The sequence below is a fragment of the Mandrillus leucophaeus genome, unplaced genomic scaffold, assembly GCF_000951045.1.
Source record: "Mandrillus leucophaeus isolate KB7577 unplaced genomic scaffold, Mleu.le_1.0 Scaffold552, whole genome shotgun sequence".
Classification (NCBI taxonomy): domain Eukaryota; kingdom Metazoa; phylum Chordata; class Mammalia; order Primates; family Cercopithecidae; genus Mandrillus; species Mandrillus leucophaeus.
Genome location: NW_012105942.1, coordinates 339543 through 357612, shown reverse-complemented (window position 1 = coordinate 357612; position 18070 = coordinate 339543). Strand labels below are relative to the sequence as shown.

Below are 18070 nucleotides of genomic sequence, written 5' to 3'. Positions count from 1 at the left end.
TGAGCTAGGTAACAGGAATTACATTCAGTCAATGTGTCTGCTAAATAAAGGTTTGTGCATTGTAGTTCAATGATGTAGCTACAAAGAAAATGAAGCCTGGAGACACTAGAACCTTCTGAGATTCAAAGCTTTGAGTCCTTGACTTTGAATTCAACGTCTAAATTCCAATACATTATTATTATATCTGCCTTAAGATTGATATAGCAAATTTTTTTCTGGTTAGTGTTATTTCTTCTAGAAGCTTAAGAAAGATAACTAAGGAAGAATTGAGTGTAGTCAAAGATATATTATTGTGAACATATATGTACATACATGGGTATTTGTCACACTTGTCAGAACCTTCTTCCTTTGAGAGGTGCAAACATTAGCTGTCTGAGATCCATCCTGTTTCAAACTTACCTTATGTGTGCTGTGAGGCTCCCAGTCTCGCTGTCTTTCAATGGGGCAGCCACTACTCAGTTGCTGCCATTCAGAAATATGGACCCAGTATCACCAGAACTTTTGATTTTTCAAGAGAAACCAAGATTCCAGATTTGTAGGTGATATCTTCCATTTTTCAGATAAAACAAAGTAACCAGAACCATACCCACTAATCAGATTTGCCTGGAGGAGGAGAAGGTGCTGTCTCCTTTGATCTTCTGATCTCGAAGAGATGGACCAAAAGCCTCTGCAGCAGTAATCTGTAGATATCACTTTTTACGTTTTCTCTATAAAACTCTAACTTTTCTGATATTAAGATAAAATTCTTTCATTGAGAAAAATTTAAGAGTAGCAGATTACAAACAAAAAACATTAATTCCTCCAAATAGAGGTTGCTACTTCTGCCATCTAGTACATGCTTTCCCAGTCTTTGTGTAACTAAGCATTTCATTCTACTTTTATTTTATTCTTTCCACAAAACTGAATCATACTGTTTTAAATCTATTTTCATTTAACCACATCCATGACTGTTTCTCTCTATATTGTTATTTTTCTAGATAAAATTTTTAATTACTACATAGTATTTTATTTTAAATATAAATTACTGTATTTCATTGGCCAATTCCTATTGTGGAAATTTTGTCTGTCCAATTTCTTCGCTATTCTGACCATTGCTATGGCAAACATCTTTTGTGTTCATTTCTGTTAATGTCTCTAGGCACATTCTTAGAAATGCTATTTGGGGGTCAGAATGTAGAAATATTTTTAATGTTTTTGGCTTGCATTAGTACCCTTTGAAGTTGGATAGATTGGATTCAAATCACTTTTGCCTTTACAAGCAAAGGAACCTTAGGCGAGTTACCCTGTAAACTCCAGGACTTTCATCTATAAAATGGGAATAATATAACAGGGCAAGTTGTGCCACTTTATACTCCCCTTAGCAATGTGTAAGATAACATTTGACCTTGCACTCTTGCTAATTTTCACATTTTCCAATGGAATAAATGGAGATGGTATTTAATTCTTTTTATTGCAAATAATGTAGATTTTCAGATACTGGTTTAAAATTTTGTGCAAGGGTTACCTATTCCTCTTTTTTTCTATTGGTATATTAATTTTTTAGTTGGTTTTATGGATTATAGAGTTGACCCTTGAACAACATGTGTTGGAACCTCTCAGGTTCACTTACATGCAGATTTCTTCTGCCTCTGCCACCCTTGAGACAGCAAGACCAACTCTCCTCTTCCTCCTCCTCGTCAGCCTACTCACCTCGAGAAGATGGGTGTGAAGATCTTTATGATAATCCACTTCCACCCACATCGTAAATAGTAAACATGCTTTTTCTTCCTTGTTATTTGCTTAGTAACATTTTCTTTTCTCTAACTCATTTTATTGTAACAGTAGTGTATATAATACATATAACATACAAAATATGTGTTAATTGACTGTGTTATCAGTTAAGATTCTGATCAACAGTAGGCTATTAGTAGTTAAGCTTGGGGGTAGTCAAAAGTTATATGCAAATTTTCAACTGCACAGAGGAGTCAGCATCCCAACCCCTGTGTCGCACAAGGGTCAACTGTAATATATGTGTATACACATGAGTTTTTCCTTTTTAGTCAAATCTATCAATATTTTATTTTTATTATGTAATCTTAGATTATTTTAAACCCTTTTTAATTTTTCACATTTACATATTTAACTTATCTGAGGAATTTATTGTGTAGGTGTTATGAGGCATTTTCCCAACAAAATGTATTGACTAATCCCTTCTTTGTCACCAATTTTAAAGATCTTTTCAGTACTTCCATATGAATATTTATGTTTCTAAGTTTCTATTCTGTTTCAATATCTGTTCTCTTTTCCTCCAGAACCATGCTGTTAATAGTATAACACTTTTTAACGTCTGGAAGTGCAAGTCCTTTTGCCAAGCATTTTTAGCTCTTTTTACCTATTTATTCTTCCACATGAAAACTAGTCTCATAGTAAGTAAAACATATAACCATGCATGATTATTAATTGGAATTTATAAATTAATCCAAAGGGAAATGACATCTTCAAACTATCAAGACTTCTCAGTCACACATCCAGCTTTTGACAAAATTCAATAGCACAGTTCACAGTTACCATCTCTGGCAAAACCCCCTAGGATTGTTATCTGTGTTGCTGAACCATAAGCTTTGGCTGTCAACGAGGCAGAAGCAGGGATAAACCATAAGTTTGACTCAAAGGCCAAAACACCAGGGTGTTTGTGACTCAAAGGTTCCAGAGTTCTGGGTCTCTGGCTCATTGCTATTTTTGTTCATTAATTTAACTAAACCTCCCAGATAAGTGGCTGTTTAGTTTCTTTGAAAATACGAAAATTGGCTGGGCACGGTGGCTCACGCCTGTAATCCCAGCACTTTGGGGGACCGAGGCGGGCGGATCACAAGTTCAGCAGTTCGAGATCCGCCTGGCCAACATGGTGAAACCCCGTTTCTACTAAAAACACAAAAATTAGCCCAGCATGGTGGCATGCCTGTAATCTCAGCTACTCAGGAGGCTAAGGCAAAAGAATGGCTTGAATCCGGGAGGTGGTGGTTGCAATGAGCTGAGATTGTGCCACTGCATTCCACACTTCAACCTGGGTGACAGAGCGAGATTCCATCTCAAAAAAGAAAAAAAAAAAAAAGAAAGAAAGAAAGAAAGAAAAAGAAAAAAAAATTAAAATGTGAAACTTAAGTTACTATGACTGTGCTCACCACTTTTTCCTTCAAATTTATTGGAGGTGTTGTGAATTACAGACAACTCTGGTAAGTCTTGCTAGATAAAAAGAACCAACAGAGACACTAATCTTTATAAAAGTAAGATTTTAATAACTTAAGCCATAGGAAATTACTGATCTTGAATTCTTATATGTACAAAAATGGCTGTTTCAGCAGAATTCTCAATTGCAAAAATGTGGGACCAACCCAAATCCCCATCAATCAACAAGTGGATAAAGAAACTGCGGTATATATATGATGGAATACTACTCAACCACAAAAAGGAATGAATTAATGGCATTTGCAGTGACCTGGATGATATTGGAGACTATTATTCTAAGTGAAGTAACTCGGGAATGGAAAACCAAATATCATATGCTCTCACTCATAAGTGGGAGTTAAGTTATAAGGATGAAAAGGCATAGGAATGACACAGTGGACTTTGGGGACTCAGGAAAAGGTGGGGAAAAGGGTGAGGGATAAAAGACTACAAATTGGGTGCAGTGAATACTGCTCCAGTGATGTATGCACCAAAATCTCACAAGTTACCACTAAAGAACTTACGCATGTAACCAAACACCACTTGTTCCCCAATAACATATGGGAATAAAAATTTTTTAAAAATAAAATAAAAATAAATCCTTATAATTAAAAAAATGACTGTTTCATATGCTTTAGCATAATGGATACAGACAGCCCCTTTTGGTGTGTTTCACCTGCTTGGTGTCTGCAAGCTTTATAGATGTCACTCCCTTTCAGACCAGGATGTATGAAAAAAATTAATAGTTTTGTTCCTTAAATGTTTAAAACATTAATATAAATATCTATGTTTTCAAAAATGAAGGAAAATTGGTGCATGTATGAATGTTTAGTAAAGGCTAAGGCCTTCCATCTCATACACAATTTGCTTCAAGAAAAAATGCTTTTCTGTCATTTATTTGACTCAGCTGCCTAAATAATCTTTCCAAAGCATGGAACATACTCTCAGTTCGATGACTCTCCCAAGCTTAGGCATATCTATAAACTCTTAACATTCTAAGCCTTTCTGCAATCTTCAGACCCTGTCTCCTGTGGTTCCCTACCATGTGGTGCCTATTCCAAGCAGCATGGTCCTCCCTGAGGTTCCAAAACATGACTCGTTTATTTCTGGTTTTTTACTTTGAGTTCATTACATTGGTCCTGCTTTCTCCAGTTTTTTTTGCTATCTAAACTATGTCCATTATTTAGATTCCAAATCAAGATCCATTTGCTTCCAGGACACTGTGGGAAAATCCAGCCCCAGGGTGCTTTCTAAAGTATCCATCATAATTGGCTGTATATCATATTCTGCTTATCTATGTATCTTATCTTCTTAGTAAGGCTTCTAACTTCTTTAGTGTATCATCATCCACCCCACTTTGGGCTAGCTATCTAGTCAGTAAACATGTTGGTGACTAACATATGCAAAGTATTTGAGTTGAATATTTCAGTGTTTATTTCATGTGGTCTGGCGATGGTTGGAAGAACATCATCAGGCCATAGTGGATGAGATGTTATGTTCCATTGGAACATCATGCTGCTATTGAGACACCGGAGTACGAAGAGGTCCCTGGAGAACCTCCAACCAGCCTGCGCACTAAGAGAATGGCATGGAGCCATGGAAGTTCACGCAGTTTGCAGCAAGGAGGACCTGGCCTCTCTTATCCTGGTGTGGGAACTTGGAATTCAATCTGTGAGATGAGAAGCATATACTAGCAGGACTCTCGCTCTGCTGAGAGCCAGTTTCCCCTTATTTTCCTTTTCGCCCAATAAATTCCATTTTTCTCACCCTTCAAAGTGAATGTGAGCCTTATGTTTCATGGCTGTGTGACAAGAACCCAACTCTTAGCTGAACTAAAGAGAGAGTCCTACAACACTATCACCTCCCATGGTAGCAAGGCTGCTACCCAAGAGAATTGCCCCGACATTGTTGTATGTGACAGTCACATCCTTATTTTTGTACCTCAATTTTCCTTCTTTCATACACGCGCAGCCTGGAACTGATTTTTGATAAATGTTTCGTCCCTTCAAGTTCAGCCACAGTAGGAGATACTTTTTCTCAGGGCAGAATGAGGTATTGATCCAGGAGACGGCATATGCCGCCAGCAAAACTTTTAGGAATCTTTTATTGTCTCAGCTTTTGGACTTCAGAGGAATAAAACTAAAAATGCAAATAGAAAGATGACAAAAAGTGTTCATAGTTTCTTAAAAAGTGCTCTTTGGTGGTTGACGTTTTTATGTTAGATTGCCCCTTGAAGATTATAAATCACATTCACAGCAGATGACCCTATAATCTTCCTTTGTAGTTTTAACAAATTTATTAAACAAAGCTTACCCATATTCAGGCTGCTTTAGCTAAAGTCTTACCTCTTCTTGGCTTTAGTTAGATGAAGCCCTGTAATATTTAATACAAATTTATTTTCTTGATTTTTAATTCAATCAAATAATGGAATGGTTTAGCAGGAGCATTCATACATAATTCTTCTTAGAAATTATTAATTTTTAAGAATTATTAATTCTTCTTAAAGAATTATTAATTCTTTAAGTATTAAAGAATTATTTTATTAAAGAATACTTTAATTAGTAAAGTATTATTAATTCTTCTTAAAAATTATTGTGCCTTCAACTATTTAGGGATAATGCTTGCCTTCACATTTTGAAATATTTTCAGGTGTTTCTGAAGCTCAGAATAAAGCTACCAGATATATCTTTTCTCATTTGATATATAGTTTATGCCTTCATGGTGTAGAAGATAATAAATAACATATCCATAATTTATGTGAGAAGAAGTTGTAACGTTACTACTCAAAAGATGTTACATTGTTTAGTCAGTGATACCGTTTTATAAACTCCCCAGAAAAACTACTGGGCAAAAACTATATGCTTTTTAATGTTATTATGTTTGTATGACGTTATAATTTAACCTGTCTTCTTTTTCCCAGAAGTAGAATTGTGGTAAAAATCTGCAAATTTAAAAATACGTGACCATTTCCAAGTACTCATTTTATTTTCAAATTTCCTTTTATCCATAGATGACTATAAGGCAGTATCTTCTGCTCTGCATACCTTTTTATCTTAGAGCTTAGAGAATTGTTTTATTTTTTCTTTATTTTCTATTTTTTCCCTAAGTCCTAATCTTCGCAAGGAAGCCAGAAGTGTGACAGAAAGGTGTGATTTTTAATTTACACCAGAGTCTCGCAAATAATGACTTTTCACACCCTGCTATTGCTGCTTAGCCTAGGGGAGGAGTTCTATGGCTACTGTTTGTCATAGCAAATTAAATCCACTGCTGAAATTCAGAAAGATGTTCTTCTATATTTAACCCTTGTTTTCAATTTTTCAAGTTGGTATTTGTGAATACTTATGAGTATGAGGCTTAATACTTTGAAGTCTACCTGTTTTCTAGGAAATGATTCTTGAAGACTATCTTTCCAGCTTGTCACATATGCAAGGTAAACATCTTTCCCCTTTTCCACTATTTTAACTATAATGTTCGTAATTGTAACTTATTTAAATATACAAAAATGAAAAATACAACAATAGTTCTATTTAAAACTTCCATCAATAAAATTTAAATTCACGACTAATAAACATTTTTATCTTTCCTTATGATTCCATTTCTCCAAGAGTAGCTTTTTCCTTAGTCTTTATAGAATAGTCAGTATCTTAATGTACAAGTAAATCTATATCATTTAGATTGAGATTTCAAATTGACAAGTAATGATAAAAGGTTAAAATGTTTTAAATTTATTTCAGTTCCCTCCCCACCCACCCCGCCTCCAAGTCCATCAGAAGTCCTTTGGATTTAATTACAAAAACCAGAAATAAGCTTCCTTAGGGAAATAGCTTTAAGTTTTCTAAGTGGTTGGAGACAAGCGGCATGCAAAAATAACTGAAATAGTTAAAGAATGTATCTTGCAAACTTTGCCTACGCTTCTTTCACAATAATTATTAACATATTTAATTATTTTCCAATTTTGAATATGCCCAATTAAGTAAAAAATTTTCAGTCAGAGTGGTAGTTTATCCTAGTTATCTCACCAATCATAACAGTGTCCAATAGAGTTCTAGAACTCAGAGGGATATGTAAGAGTAGTATTGGAAGGAAGGACAGAAACATTCAGATTCTCCTGAGAAATTTGGGTCCTACTTCCTCCTCTTGCTAAAGGAAAACAATGAGAAGCAGTAAGTTACAATCTCCTTCTCCTAGCTAGGAGAAGCAAGGGGTTAACCAGTCTTGGTTTACTAAGTATCTCTGTCAGGCTTTTATCTGATCCTTCCTCCCTTCCTCCCCTGCCCACCCCTTCTGTAAATGTCAACCACTTCCTGAGGAGCCTGGTACTGGTGAATTTCACACCTTTCTTTTCTTTGTGAAGAAACCTGGGTGTTAATGGTACAGGATTGGGTACCATTGTGTGTCTCTGGCTGGCTGTTAGTAAAGCTTAGGATGCCTGTGGAAAAAAAGTAGGAGAAGGTGAAGAAATCTGAGAAATGAGATACTAGGAAATAGTTTTAAATCAGGTCTTATTTTTAAAGTGAGTGTGTGTTTTGTTAGCAATTTTTAAATGTACATTGTAAAAATCGTAATTTTTAAAAAGCTTAACATTGAGAGTATAAAGGAGTCTAGCAAAGGAAGGGGCTATTAAAAAAAAATTAAGGCACAATCAGAAAGAAAAGCTGGAGAATTCTCTGACCTTTTGCTCTACAGGTCTATTTACAGGAGACAGCAATGGAAACCTGGTCAGTTGAGCAGGTCTGCAGTTGGTTGGTGGAGAAAAATTTAGGCGAGCTAGTTCATAGGTTTCAAGGTGAGTTGTTTATACTTTCCAAAAATTTTAATTGAGCAACCTAGATATTCTGATGTCCTCTCTTACTGAAAATTACTTTTGTTGCCCAATGTCTGTGTGCATATAAATGTGGATGTGGGGTTGCTGCAGTAGAGAACTTTACATTTCTTTATGGACTGTAGCAGAGTTTCCACTTGAAAGTAACATCCACAGGAGAATATAGTGTTTCAAGAACTCAAATAAAATAAAGTCTTACGGGTCATTTAAAATACATATTTGATATATGCATTTAATATTGCTTTTGTTCTTAAGTAATACAGTATGTACTTTTTGTAGTGTTGGGTTTATAAGGTTGAATACCGGCTAGGAGGTATTACGAAGAATAATTTCCTAAGATTTTTTTCTTTATAAAAACATTACCAGTTAGAGAGAACTAGAATGGGGAGGGTGTTAATGCGGAAATAATAAGTTTTTTATTGTGATTTCATGTTCTGGTGCTTTCTTAGGACCAGGCATTGATTTGGAATTATGCAACATTGGAGTTCTGTCTTTGTCAAAAATATGGATCCATTTATATTTAATGGCAGGGGACAAGTTTAGATGATCCTTTTATCACTAGAGGGAATTTTGCCTCTTCAGAATGGCTGTGTTTTGCCAGAAAGCCATGTAGAAACTAATTTTTTTTCTTTTTCCCAGAGGAAGAAGTAAGTGGGGCCGCTCTTCTCGCACTTAATGATCGGATGGTTCAGCAACTGGTAAAGAAAATTGGGCACCAGGCTGTTCTGATGGATTTAATTAAAAAATACAAGCAGAACACTCAAGGACTGAAGTCCCCAGAAAACCCCAAAGAGGCAGCCCTGGTCATGCAAACAGAAGCAGCCCGAGAGTGAGTATGTTCATAAATGGCCTTAATTTTTTTTTTCCCGAGCTTTCCCAATGGTGTCTAGAGCATGACGTTTGGGTTTAAAGCCCTTTGAAAATTGTGATCATTTTCTGCTAGACTGTATGTACAGTATTTCTAATATTTGAACAAAGGACGTTGTAAAATTTTAAGAATCAAGAAACTTTCTTATACACCATTTTTTAAACACTGATTCCAATCATTAGGGAAGTCCTATTAGCAAGGAGTTTCTATGTAAAATGCTGTGGAACAAGCAGGTGAAATAGACATGTAACAGAAGGAGAAACGGATCCTGAAGCTCTGGTTTTAAGATCAGGCTTTGGAAAACGCATCTTGATTGCTCCTTTGCTTTTCCCAAAACTGTTTATTTATTAATCTAGTTATTTATTTTCCTGGGATTTCTTAGAGTAATGAACTTATATTCTCCTCTAGTTGCCTTTACGATGTAATTTGCTAAACACATTATTGTCACATGAGTTTTCCAATTTTTTAAGAGTATCCTTATAATAATGAATACTATGAAACACCCCAAAAAATCATGTAGAAAAAGTAGTGGTGGCAGATAAAAGCTCTGAAGTTTGGGGATGGTTTTATCTGTTTGTTTTTTAATCACTGACTTCTGCAATGGAAAGAAATGATAACAGGATTTATAAGGCTGAAATTTTCATTTTACACATTCATCTATGCCCTGGGATCATTTCGGCCATTCTGGTTTGATTTTTCCATTTTCAAGATTTTTTTGTAAGGTTTCTAAGATTAAATAAATTTTAAAGATTTTGATGATTGATAAAATCTATTCTATGTTTTTACTTTAATTTTTTGAGATTAGATTGGTAATAATAAAGATTTCTCTCTTTCTCCTTGATAAGTAATATAATGGTAGAGACCTGACATAAGCAAGTTTATTTCTAGAATATTTGAATATTTGGGACATGGAGGGGAATAGGTAGCCTTGAAGGGATGGCATAGAGCTGTACTGGAAATTCTACTAATTGATTTTTTTTAAAAAAAAGCTTTTTGGTTTTTTTGGAGATGGATCTCAGTCTGACCCCCAGGCTGGAATGCTGTGGCAGGATCATAGCTCACAGCAGCTTCGAATTCCTGGGCTCAAGCTATCCTCCTGCTTCCGCCTCCCAAGTAGTTGGGATTACAGGCACTCAACACCATGCCTGGCTAATCTATTTTTATTTTTTTAAACAAATGGTGGTCTCACTATGTTGCCCAGGTTGGTCTCCAACTCCTGGCCTCAAGCCATCCTCCCAGCTCAGCCTCCTAAAGCGCTGGGATTACAGGCAAGAGCTGCTTCGCCCGGCCCCCAGCTGATTTATTTGAAGGATTTCTAAACATTGTTTTGGCATATCTGTGTAAAAGAGGACACTCTTGAACATGTAAGTTTTGATGAAGTTCCCATTGCAAGCTTTTACTCCTTCCCAGCAAGGGAAGGGTAGGAACCTGAAAGAGAGATCAAGGTAATTTCCTTACATTTTTGGATGAGTAGGACTTTTGAGCTGGAAGTTCCCTTCCATTGAGTGGAATCTTGATTTTGCCTTAGGCACAGCTTAGAAGAAAACAGGCAGTCTTGTTTCCACTGCAAATCAGTTTGTAATGTTCTCAAGCAAAAGAGAACTGGCTGGACTGCCAGGAAACCTGGGCTTCCTTCCTGGTTCTACCACTGACTTGGATTGATTATATTAAATGTTGGCATCCCTGCTTCTTCATCTGTACATTGTGAAAAGTAATATGGTACTTACCTCCTCTTTAATTCACACTGATGTTAGGAGTATCACAATCTTTGAGCAAATCTGTCCTTTTTCTCCTAGACTAAAATAGTCCTGTGTTAAATATGAAACTTTGTTAACCGGGTTAAGAAAGCTAGTTTCAAACATGGCCAAGACTGGGACCACTGTTTGTCTGGGGATTTATGAGTGGGGACTTTGCACTCTACCCACAAGCAGCTGACTCACCTTAGGGATTTGTTTGTCTTGTATTTAGATTAAATTCTTCTGGTGCAGAATTACAATTGCATGTGAGAAGAGAAAACTTACTGCTTTATATTTGATTAAAATGCTTGTTGGTTGTATTTGCTTATTGTCAAATATATTTATTAACTATGTTGTCACTTGACAATCATCAAGTGAGAATGATCGTAGAAAGAGGCATGAGAATACGCTGTTTAATTAAACCCCCTTAGAGAGTGTTTAATAAAGATAGGAGACTCGGTGTACAGAAGAACCCTGAAGCTAGCTATCAAGACACCTGATTTCAACCCCCTGTCGTGATATTAGCCCCTCATCCAGCCTTGGAAATTTGTCTGACCCCTTTTAGTTTTAGCTTCTTCAATTGTAAAATGAAGTAGGTAGAATAAGTGATACTTTAAGTCCCTTCTAAAGAGTCTGTGATGGCATTCTAGATCTGAGATAGCTGATAGGTTTCCGTTTGAGTAGATTCCCATTAATGGCTAGTGGTTGCCTGTGTGAACCCAAAAGTCTCTGAGACAGGTCTCAAATCAATTGAGAAAGTTTATTTTGCCAAGGTTAAGGATGCATCCATGACACGGCTTCAGAAGGTCCTGATGACATGTGCCCAATGTAGTCAGGTACAGCTTGCTTTTATACATTTTAGGGAGACATAACACATTAGTCAGTGTAAGATTTACATTTGTTTGAACTGGAAGCGCAGAACAACTCAAAGCTGGGGCTTCCAGATCACAGGCGGATCTAAAATTTTTCTGATTGGCAGGTCAGTGCAGTGGGTCACGCCTGTAATCCCAGCACTTTGGGAGATCAAGGCGGGCAGATCACTTGAGGTCAGGAGTTCGAGACCAGCCTGACCAACATGGTGAAACCCCGTTTCTACTAAAAATACAAAAATTAGCCAGGCATGGTGGTGGGTGTCTGTAATCCCAGCTACTCAGGAGGCTGAGGCAGGAGAATTGCTTGAACCTGGGAGGCAGAGTTTGCAGTGAGCCGAGATCGTATCATTGTACTCCAGCCTGAGTGACAGAGCGAGACTCTGTCTCAAAAAAAAAAAAAAAAGCCGGGCGTGGTGTCTCACGCCTGTAATCCCAGCACTTTGGGAGGCAGAGGCAGGCAAATCACGAGGTCAGGAGGTTGAGACCATGCTGGCTAACACGGTGAAACCCCGTCTCTACTAAAATTAGCTGGGCGTGGTGGCGGGCACCTGTAATCCCAGCTACTCAGGAGGCTGAGGCAGGAGAATGGCGTGAACCCAGGAGGCAAAGGTTGCAGTGACCCGAGATCCGGCCACTGCACTCCAGCCTGGGTGACAAAGCAAGACTCCGTCTCAAAAAAAAAAAAAAAAAAAAAATTCTGATTGGCAATTGATTGAAAGAGTTATTATCAATAGAAATGTCTGGGTTATAAGGGGTTGTGGAGACTAAGGTTTTCTCATGCAGATGAAGCCTCCAGGTAGCAGGCTTCAGAGAGAATAGATCATAAATGTATCTCTTTTTTGTTTGACATGGAGTCTTGCTTTGTCTTCCAGGCTGGAATGCAGTGGTGCTGTCTCGGCTCACTGCAACCTCTGCCTCCCAGGTTCAAGCGATTCTCCTGCCTCAGCCTCCTGAGTAGCTGGGTTATAGGCACCCGCCACCACGCCTGGCTAATTTTTTGTATTTTTAGTAGAGATAGGGTTTCACTGTGTTAGCCAGGATGGTCTTGATCTCCTGACCTCGTGGTCCACCTGCCTCGGCCTCCCAAAATGCTGGGATTACAGGCGTGATCTACCATGCCTGGCCCATAAATGTTTCTTATTAGACTTAATGTCTGTGTTGATGTTAATGCTGGTCAACTTTTCCTGAATTCTAAAAGGGAGGAGGGTATAATGAAGCGTGTCCAACCTTCCCTTCCCATCATGGCCTGAACTAGTTTTTCAGGTTAATTTTGGAATGCCTTTAGCTGAGAGGAGGGGTCCATTCAAATGGTTGGGGGCCTTAGAATTTTATTTTTGGTTTACACCTGGCTTTTTTTTTTTTTTATGGAGTTTCACTCTTGTTGCCCAGGCTACAGTGCAATGGCACGATCTCAGCTCACTGCAACCTCCACCTCCCAGGTTCAAGTGATTCTCCTGCCTCAGTCTCCTGAGTAGCTGAGATTACAGGTGCCTGCCACCACGTCCAGCTGATTTTTGTGTTTTAAGTAGAGACAGGGCTTTGTCATCTTGGCCAGGCTGACCTCAAAATCCTGACGTAAGGTGATCCACCTGCCTTGGCCTCCCAAAATGCTGGGATTACAGATGTGAGCCACCATACCCGGCCTGGCACGTTATTTTAAAAAGGATTTGTAGGCCACTTCTGGGCAAGATATTTAGCATCTTGTTGATACCTCAGCAAATGATGGGGATATGAAATAGGCCGGCATATTTGCAGTTGCTTTTTGATTGTTGTTCTTGTTGAAACTGGTAGAAAAATCATTGGTCAGGAAGGTGAAAAACTGAGTTCAAATCCTGGCACTGCTACTGAGTAGCTCACCAGGAGTTGCTTTGCCTTCTAGGCTTCAGTTGCTTTACTTGGAAAATGAGGGAGTTAGTAGAGTGTGTTTCTAAGATCATGAGGTTTCACAGATAATAAAATGTCTCCCAAAGTGGCAGAAAGCAAAGTAGGGATCTGAGAGTTTACCATTTAATTTTGCCAGACAAGAATATTAGCTAAAAAAGAAACATTCTACAATCACCATCATTTCATAAAGGAAAATATTGTTTTTTTTTTTTTTTTTTTTTTTTTTGAGATGGGGTCTTGCCCTGTAGCCCAGGCTGGAGTGCAGTGGTGAGATCTCAACTCACTGCAAGCTCCGCCTCCCGGGTTTATGCCATTCTCCTGCCTCAGCCTCCCGAGTAGCTGGGACTACGGGCGCCTGCCACCACGCCTGGCTAATTTTTTGTATTTTTAGTAGACCCGGGGTTTCACCGTGTTATCCAGGATGGTCTCGATCTCCTGACCTCGTGATCCGCCTGCCTCAGCCTCCCAAAGCGCTGGGATTACAGGTGTGAGCCACCACGCCCGGCTGGAAAATATTGTTTTAATGCCATTTAAAAATAGGATAGATCGGTGAAAACAGCATTATGAACTGGCAGCAGTCTGCCTCCTGGCACGTAGAACCAATTAATTAAATGACGCCAGAGGGGCCTTCTTTCCGTTCTCTTACTCATGAGTCTAATGTGGCACTTGGAAGTGGACACAGACCATGATATTTACTCTGGGCTGGTGCTACCCTCTGAGCTGCTGTGAGATCAATGGTCATGTCACCTGTTGAATAGTGCCTGACCCACCTCTTTTTTCTTCGTTACAGGGATGAAGAGTCCTCTAGTCCAGCCAGCCATGGGGAGCGAATGCCATCTTTCTATCCAGCTGAAAACCTTGATAATGGACTAATTGACCAAAGAGTATTGAAACAGAGGTGAGGATACCAACTTTAAGATAGTTTAAAGCCAAATAATATTCTTCTCTATTTCTTCTTGATAAAGTTTCATATGTTTAGATGTATTTCTAATTTGAAACTTTTTGTTTTCCTGGAAGGGAATATATTTTTATCCAGTGATAAAGATATTTGGTAAAAGATGAAGATTAAATTTCCTGATCTTTGTACTGTAAAAGTGAAGTTTTAGAATGATAGTGTACATGTTTCAAGTGTATATTTTTAAGGAAAAAGAGGATTTCTCTGTGATAAACTCTTCAAGGTGATTGGCAGTAGTCACAAAGATGAAATTTATTCAGTGAATAATGTTCTATAGAGTATCCCTTGGTGGAGTTTGAGTTTTGAATTTTGTAGTTGTTGCTTTAACTTGACTCTCCTGTTAGAGGGAGGTACGCATTTGCTTTATATTCCAGATGTTTTGGTAAACATTTCCTCCATGTTCCTACACTGGGTTTTACATAGTGTAATATTTCAATATATGGATTACAGCAGAACAAAGGAAAACGGTAGACTTAGAGAACCACATGTAGGATTTGGTGCTGAGATGGTCATAGGTAAGATGTGATACGGAGGTCACAGCATCCCCTAGAACAGTGGTTCCCAATCTTTTCGACACCAGAGACTGATTTGATGGAAAACAGTTTTTCCGAGGACTGGGGTCGGGGGGATGGTTTGGGGATGAGTCAAGCACATCCCATTTATTGTGCACTTTATTTCTATTATTATATTCTAATATATAATGAAATAATCATACAATTCACCATAACATAGAATCAGTGAGGGCCCTGAGCTTATTTTTCTGCAACTAGATAGTCCCATCTTGGGGTGATGGGAGACAGTGACAGATCATCAGGCATCAGATTCTCAGAAGGAGTGCGCAAGCTAGATCCTTCACATGCACAGTTCACAATAGGGTTTGCGCTCCTATGAGCATCTAATGCTCACTGATCTGACAGGAGGCGGAGCTCAGGTGGTAATGCCAGTGATGGGAAGTGGCTATAAATATAGATGAAGCTTCGCTCGCTCACCTGCTGCTCACCTCCTGCTGTGTGGCTTGGTTCCTAACAGGCCATGAACCAGTACTCGTATGTGGCCTGGGGGTTAAGAACTGCTGTCCTAGAGCATTTCACAGCCATCCCACCCAGGCAATCCGTGCATCCATAACTCAGATTACCTATTGTCTCCAGCCACTAACAAGCAAATGCAATGCCTTAAACGTAGTTCATTGAAAAGAGAGACTGTCAGCTTGCACAGAAAGAATAATCGGGCAATAGACAAGAAAGGATGTAGTTTTCACAAACCATTTACACCATCAGCTCGTTTTGCCCACACAGCAGTTCAGAAAGGTGGGCATTATTCTCTCCTTTTTGTAAATGAGTACAAACGAGATTTAGAGTAGTCAAAGGGTTTCTAGCTATTTTTTCGAAGTGGGCTGTTACTGCCTCAGCACAGGACCTAGCCACCCTCAGCATGAAAGCTCAGGGGACTGGGCAACAGCCTCTGACTCAGGCCTGCAAGGTCCCAGCAGCCCTATGAGCGCAGAGAAGAGCAGCAGCTTTGATGAGGAGCTCCTGCAAATGGGCTTTGGCTCTGGGCTGTCATTTCTGCTCTCTTTCCCTCTCTTCAGCCTTGGACCCCACCTCCAGCCCCACAGCCTCGGTGCCTCAAGATCTCCCAGTGTAAGGGCCCACTGACTCTTGTTTGGGGTGGCGACGAAGAAGGTGGAAGGGCATGTCCTACGTGTGAAATTCATTGCCTTGGTCTTCCTGGATTGAACTACGATTCAGAAAGTGGAAATCCATTTGTAAAGTGGCTTCATTCCCCTCCTTCCCACTCATGGGTGCTTGCTGATTCCTAGAGCTTGCCTGTGATTGGCTCCAGGTGCATGGAGTAAGCCATGAGCTCTCCACTACCCCTTCCAACAGGAAGCTGCTAATTGCAGCCAGTCCACATGTCTATAACTGTGGAAGTGTGAGTAGAGTTGGGGAGAACCGTGATTAGCCCCAGTGCTACCTACCCTGGTAGCACTGTCTCTGTATCCTCATCTGCAAAATGGAAATAATAATGATACTTTCTCATGGTGCTGTTTTGAGCATTAAGAATAGAGAATACCTGCCAAGTTCCAAGCCGAGTGGAAGCACACAGAGGACACTCGGTGTACAACCATTTCTCCAGCCCTGCTCCTGGAGGTGTTCCTACTTTCCTTAGGGTGTCTTTTCTCTGCCTACTTAACACAGCAGATGAGGATGCAACCTTCTATACCTGTAGTTCTTCTCTTTTCTTTTCTTTCTTTCTTTTTTTTTGATGACATGGGGTCTCACTCTATCACCCAGGCTGGAGTGCAGTGATGCAATCAGGGCTCACTGCAGCCTTGACCTTCCAGGCTCCGGCAGTCCTCCCGCCTTAACCTTCGGAGTAGCTGGGACCACAGGTATGCACTACCAGGCCCAGCTACTTTTTCTAATGATGTGTAGAGATGAGATCTCGGTGTGTTGCCCAGGCTATCTTTCCTCCTTTCTAAGCCCTCTGACATTTGGTCCTCACCATGCTCCTGTGATACTGGCTGGGCAGGGTTATTCCAATTGTTTTCACATGGCTCACTTAATGGCATTTCACATTCTTCATAACACCTGGCAAGGGGGAGGAGAAAAATAGGACTGGCTAAGAAATTGAGAGAAGTAGAAGGGTTTGGAAAGTAGAAGTGACACGCCCCTATCTTTATCTCTGGTCATAAAGTCTCTCCTAAGCCCTTTACTTCTCTGTTTACCACCAGCTGCCCATCTCTGCATGCTGTACCTTGGGGTTAATGTTTCAAAAAGTAAACTTATCTTTCCTGCCTTCGTATGTATTTGGCAGTAAGAAACAAAATTCCTCTCACAGTAAAGACAACGGGAGTGTATTGTAAGCAAAGCATTTCCCAGCATCTAAGGGCAGAACAAGTAAGTTCTCGAGCATGAAGAAACAGGTGCTGGAAAGCCAGGCAGAGAAGTGGTCCCTTCCTTTCTCACAGGTCGTCTGTCTCCATTCTGCTTCCCTGTCTAGTCGGCCTCATTTCCTTGCTTCTCCCTATGAGGACAGATTTATCATACTACTTCTGGCTGTTCTGCTTCCCTCAAACTGCCTGGCATACGACTGCCTTGCCTTAGTACCAACTCCAAAGGAAATTCTCCCTATAAACAGCTCAGGTCCTCCCAGCCAACTGACTCTGTCTTTCAGTGTTGCTTTGTTCATGGGTCCAGCTTGAATCAGGTGTCCCCTCCTGGGCAATCAGCTGTGTGGGAGGAGTGGCCCATAAAGGCAGGGTGAAGTACCTATTTTAAATATTTCCCCTATGGCCCTGCCGTTTATCCAGGGCTGTGGATTGAGAGGGGGCAGAAGATTCTCTCCCCTCCAATGTCCTATCTCAGATGGTGGCTCCACCATCCAACCCTGTGAGCCAGATTGTTGGAGCCACTCTTGGTCCCTTTCTCCTGCCCCTCTGCCTAGGGCACTCTTCAGTCGCCAGTTGTTGATTAAGGGCCTCCTGTATGATTTTTGTGTCATAGTGTGTAGTTCCCTTCCTCTGCTCAACATCCTTCTACAGAAAGCCTCTGGTGACATTCCAGGCCAGGCACGGAGCCCTTCCTCAGTGTATAGTACCATCTACTTATCTCGTGCTTGACTTGTAAACTAGCTCATGAAATTGATCACTTTAAAGTTTGTATTCTCTCATTAGACTATAAATGCTTCAAGGACAATGACTATTTTTTTGGCTATTGTAAACCCGGC

The 18070-nt window shown here is 39.6% G+C and overlaps 1 protein-coding gene across 1 annotated transcript in view; it reads left to right on the top strand.

Moving 5' to 3' along the window:
• Nucleotides 1-419: 419 nt before the first annotated feature.
• Nucleotides 420-18070, top strand: part of SAMD3 (sterile alpha motif domain containing 3) — an 89058-nt gene continuing 71407 nt past the window's right edge. The window contains exons 1-5 of the mRNA XM_011998012.1: nucleotides 420-682; nucleotides 6589-6634; nucleotides 7891-7990; nucleotides 8666-8855; nucleotides 14171-14284. Coding sequence (XP_011853402.1) covers nucleotides 7912-7990; nucleotides 8666-8855; nucleotides 14171-14284 — 383 coding nt within the window. The 5' untranslated portion in view covers nucleotides 420-682; nucleotides 6589-6634; nucleotides 7891-7911. The remainder of the gene's footprint in view (nucleotides 683-6588; nucleotides 6635-7890; nucleotides 7991-8665; nucleotides 8856-14170; nucleotides 14285-18070) is intronic.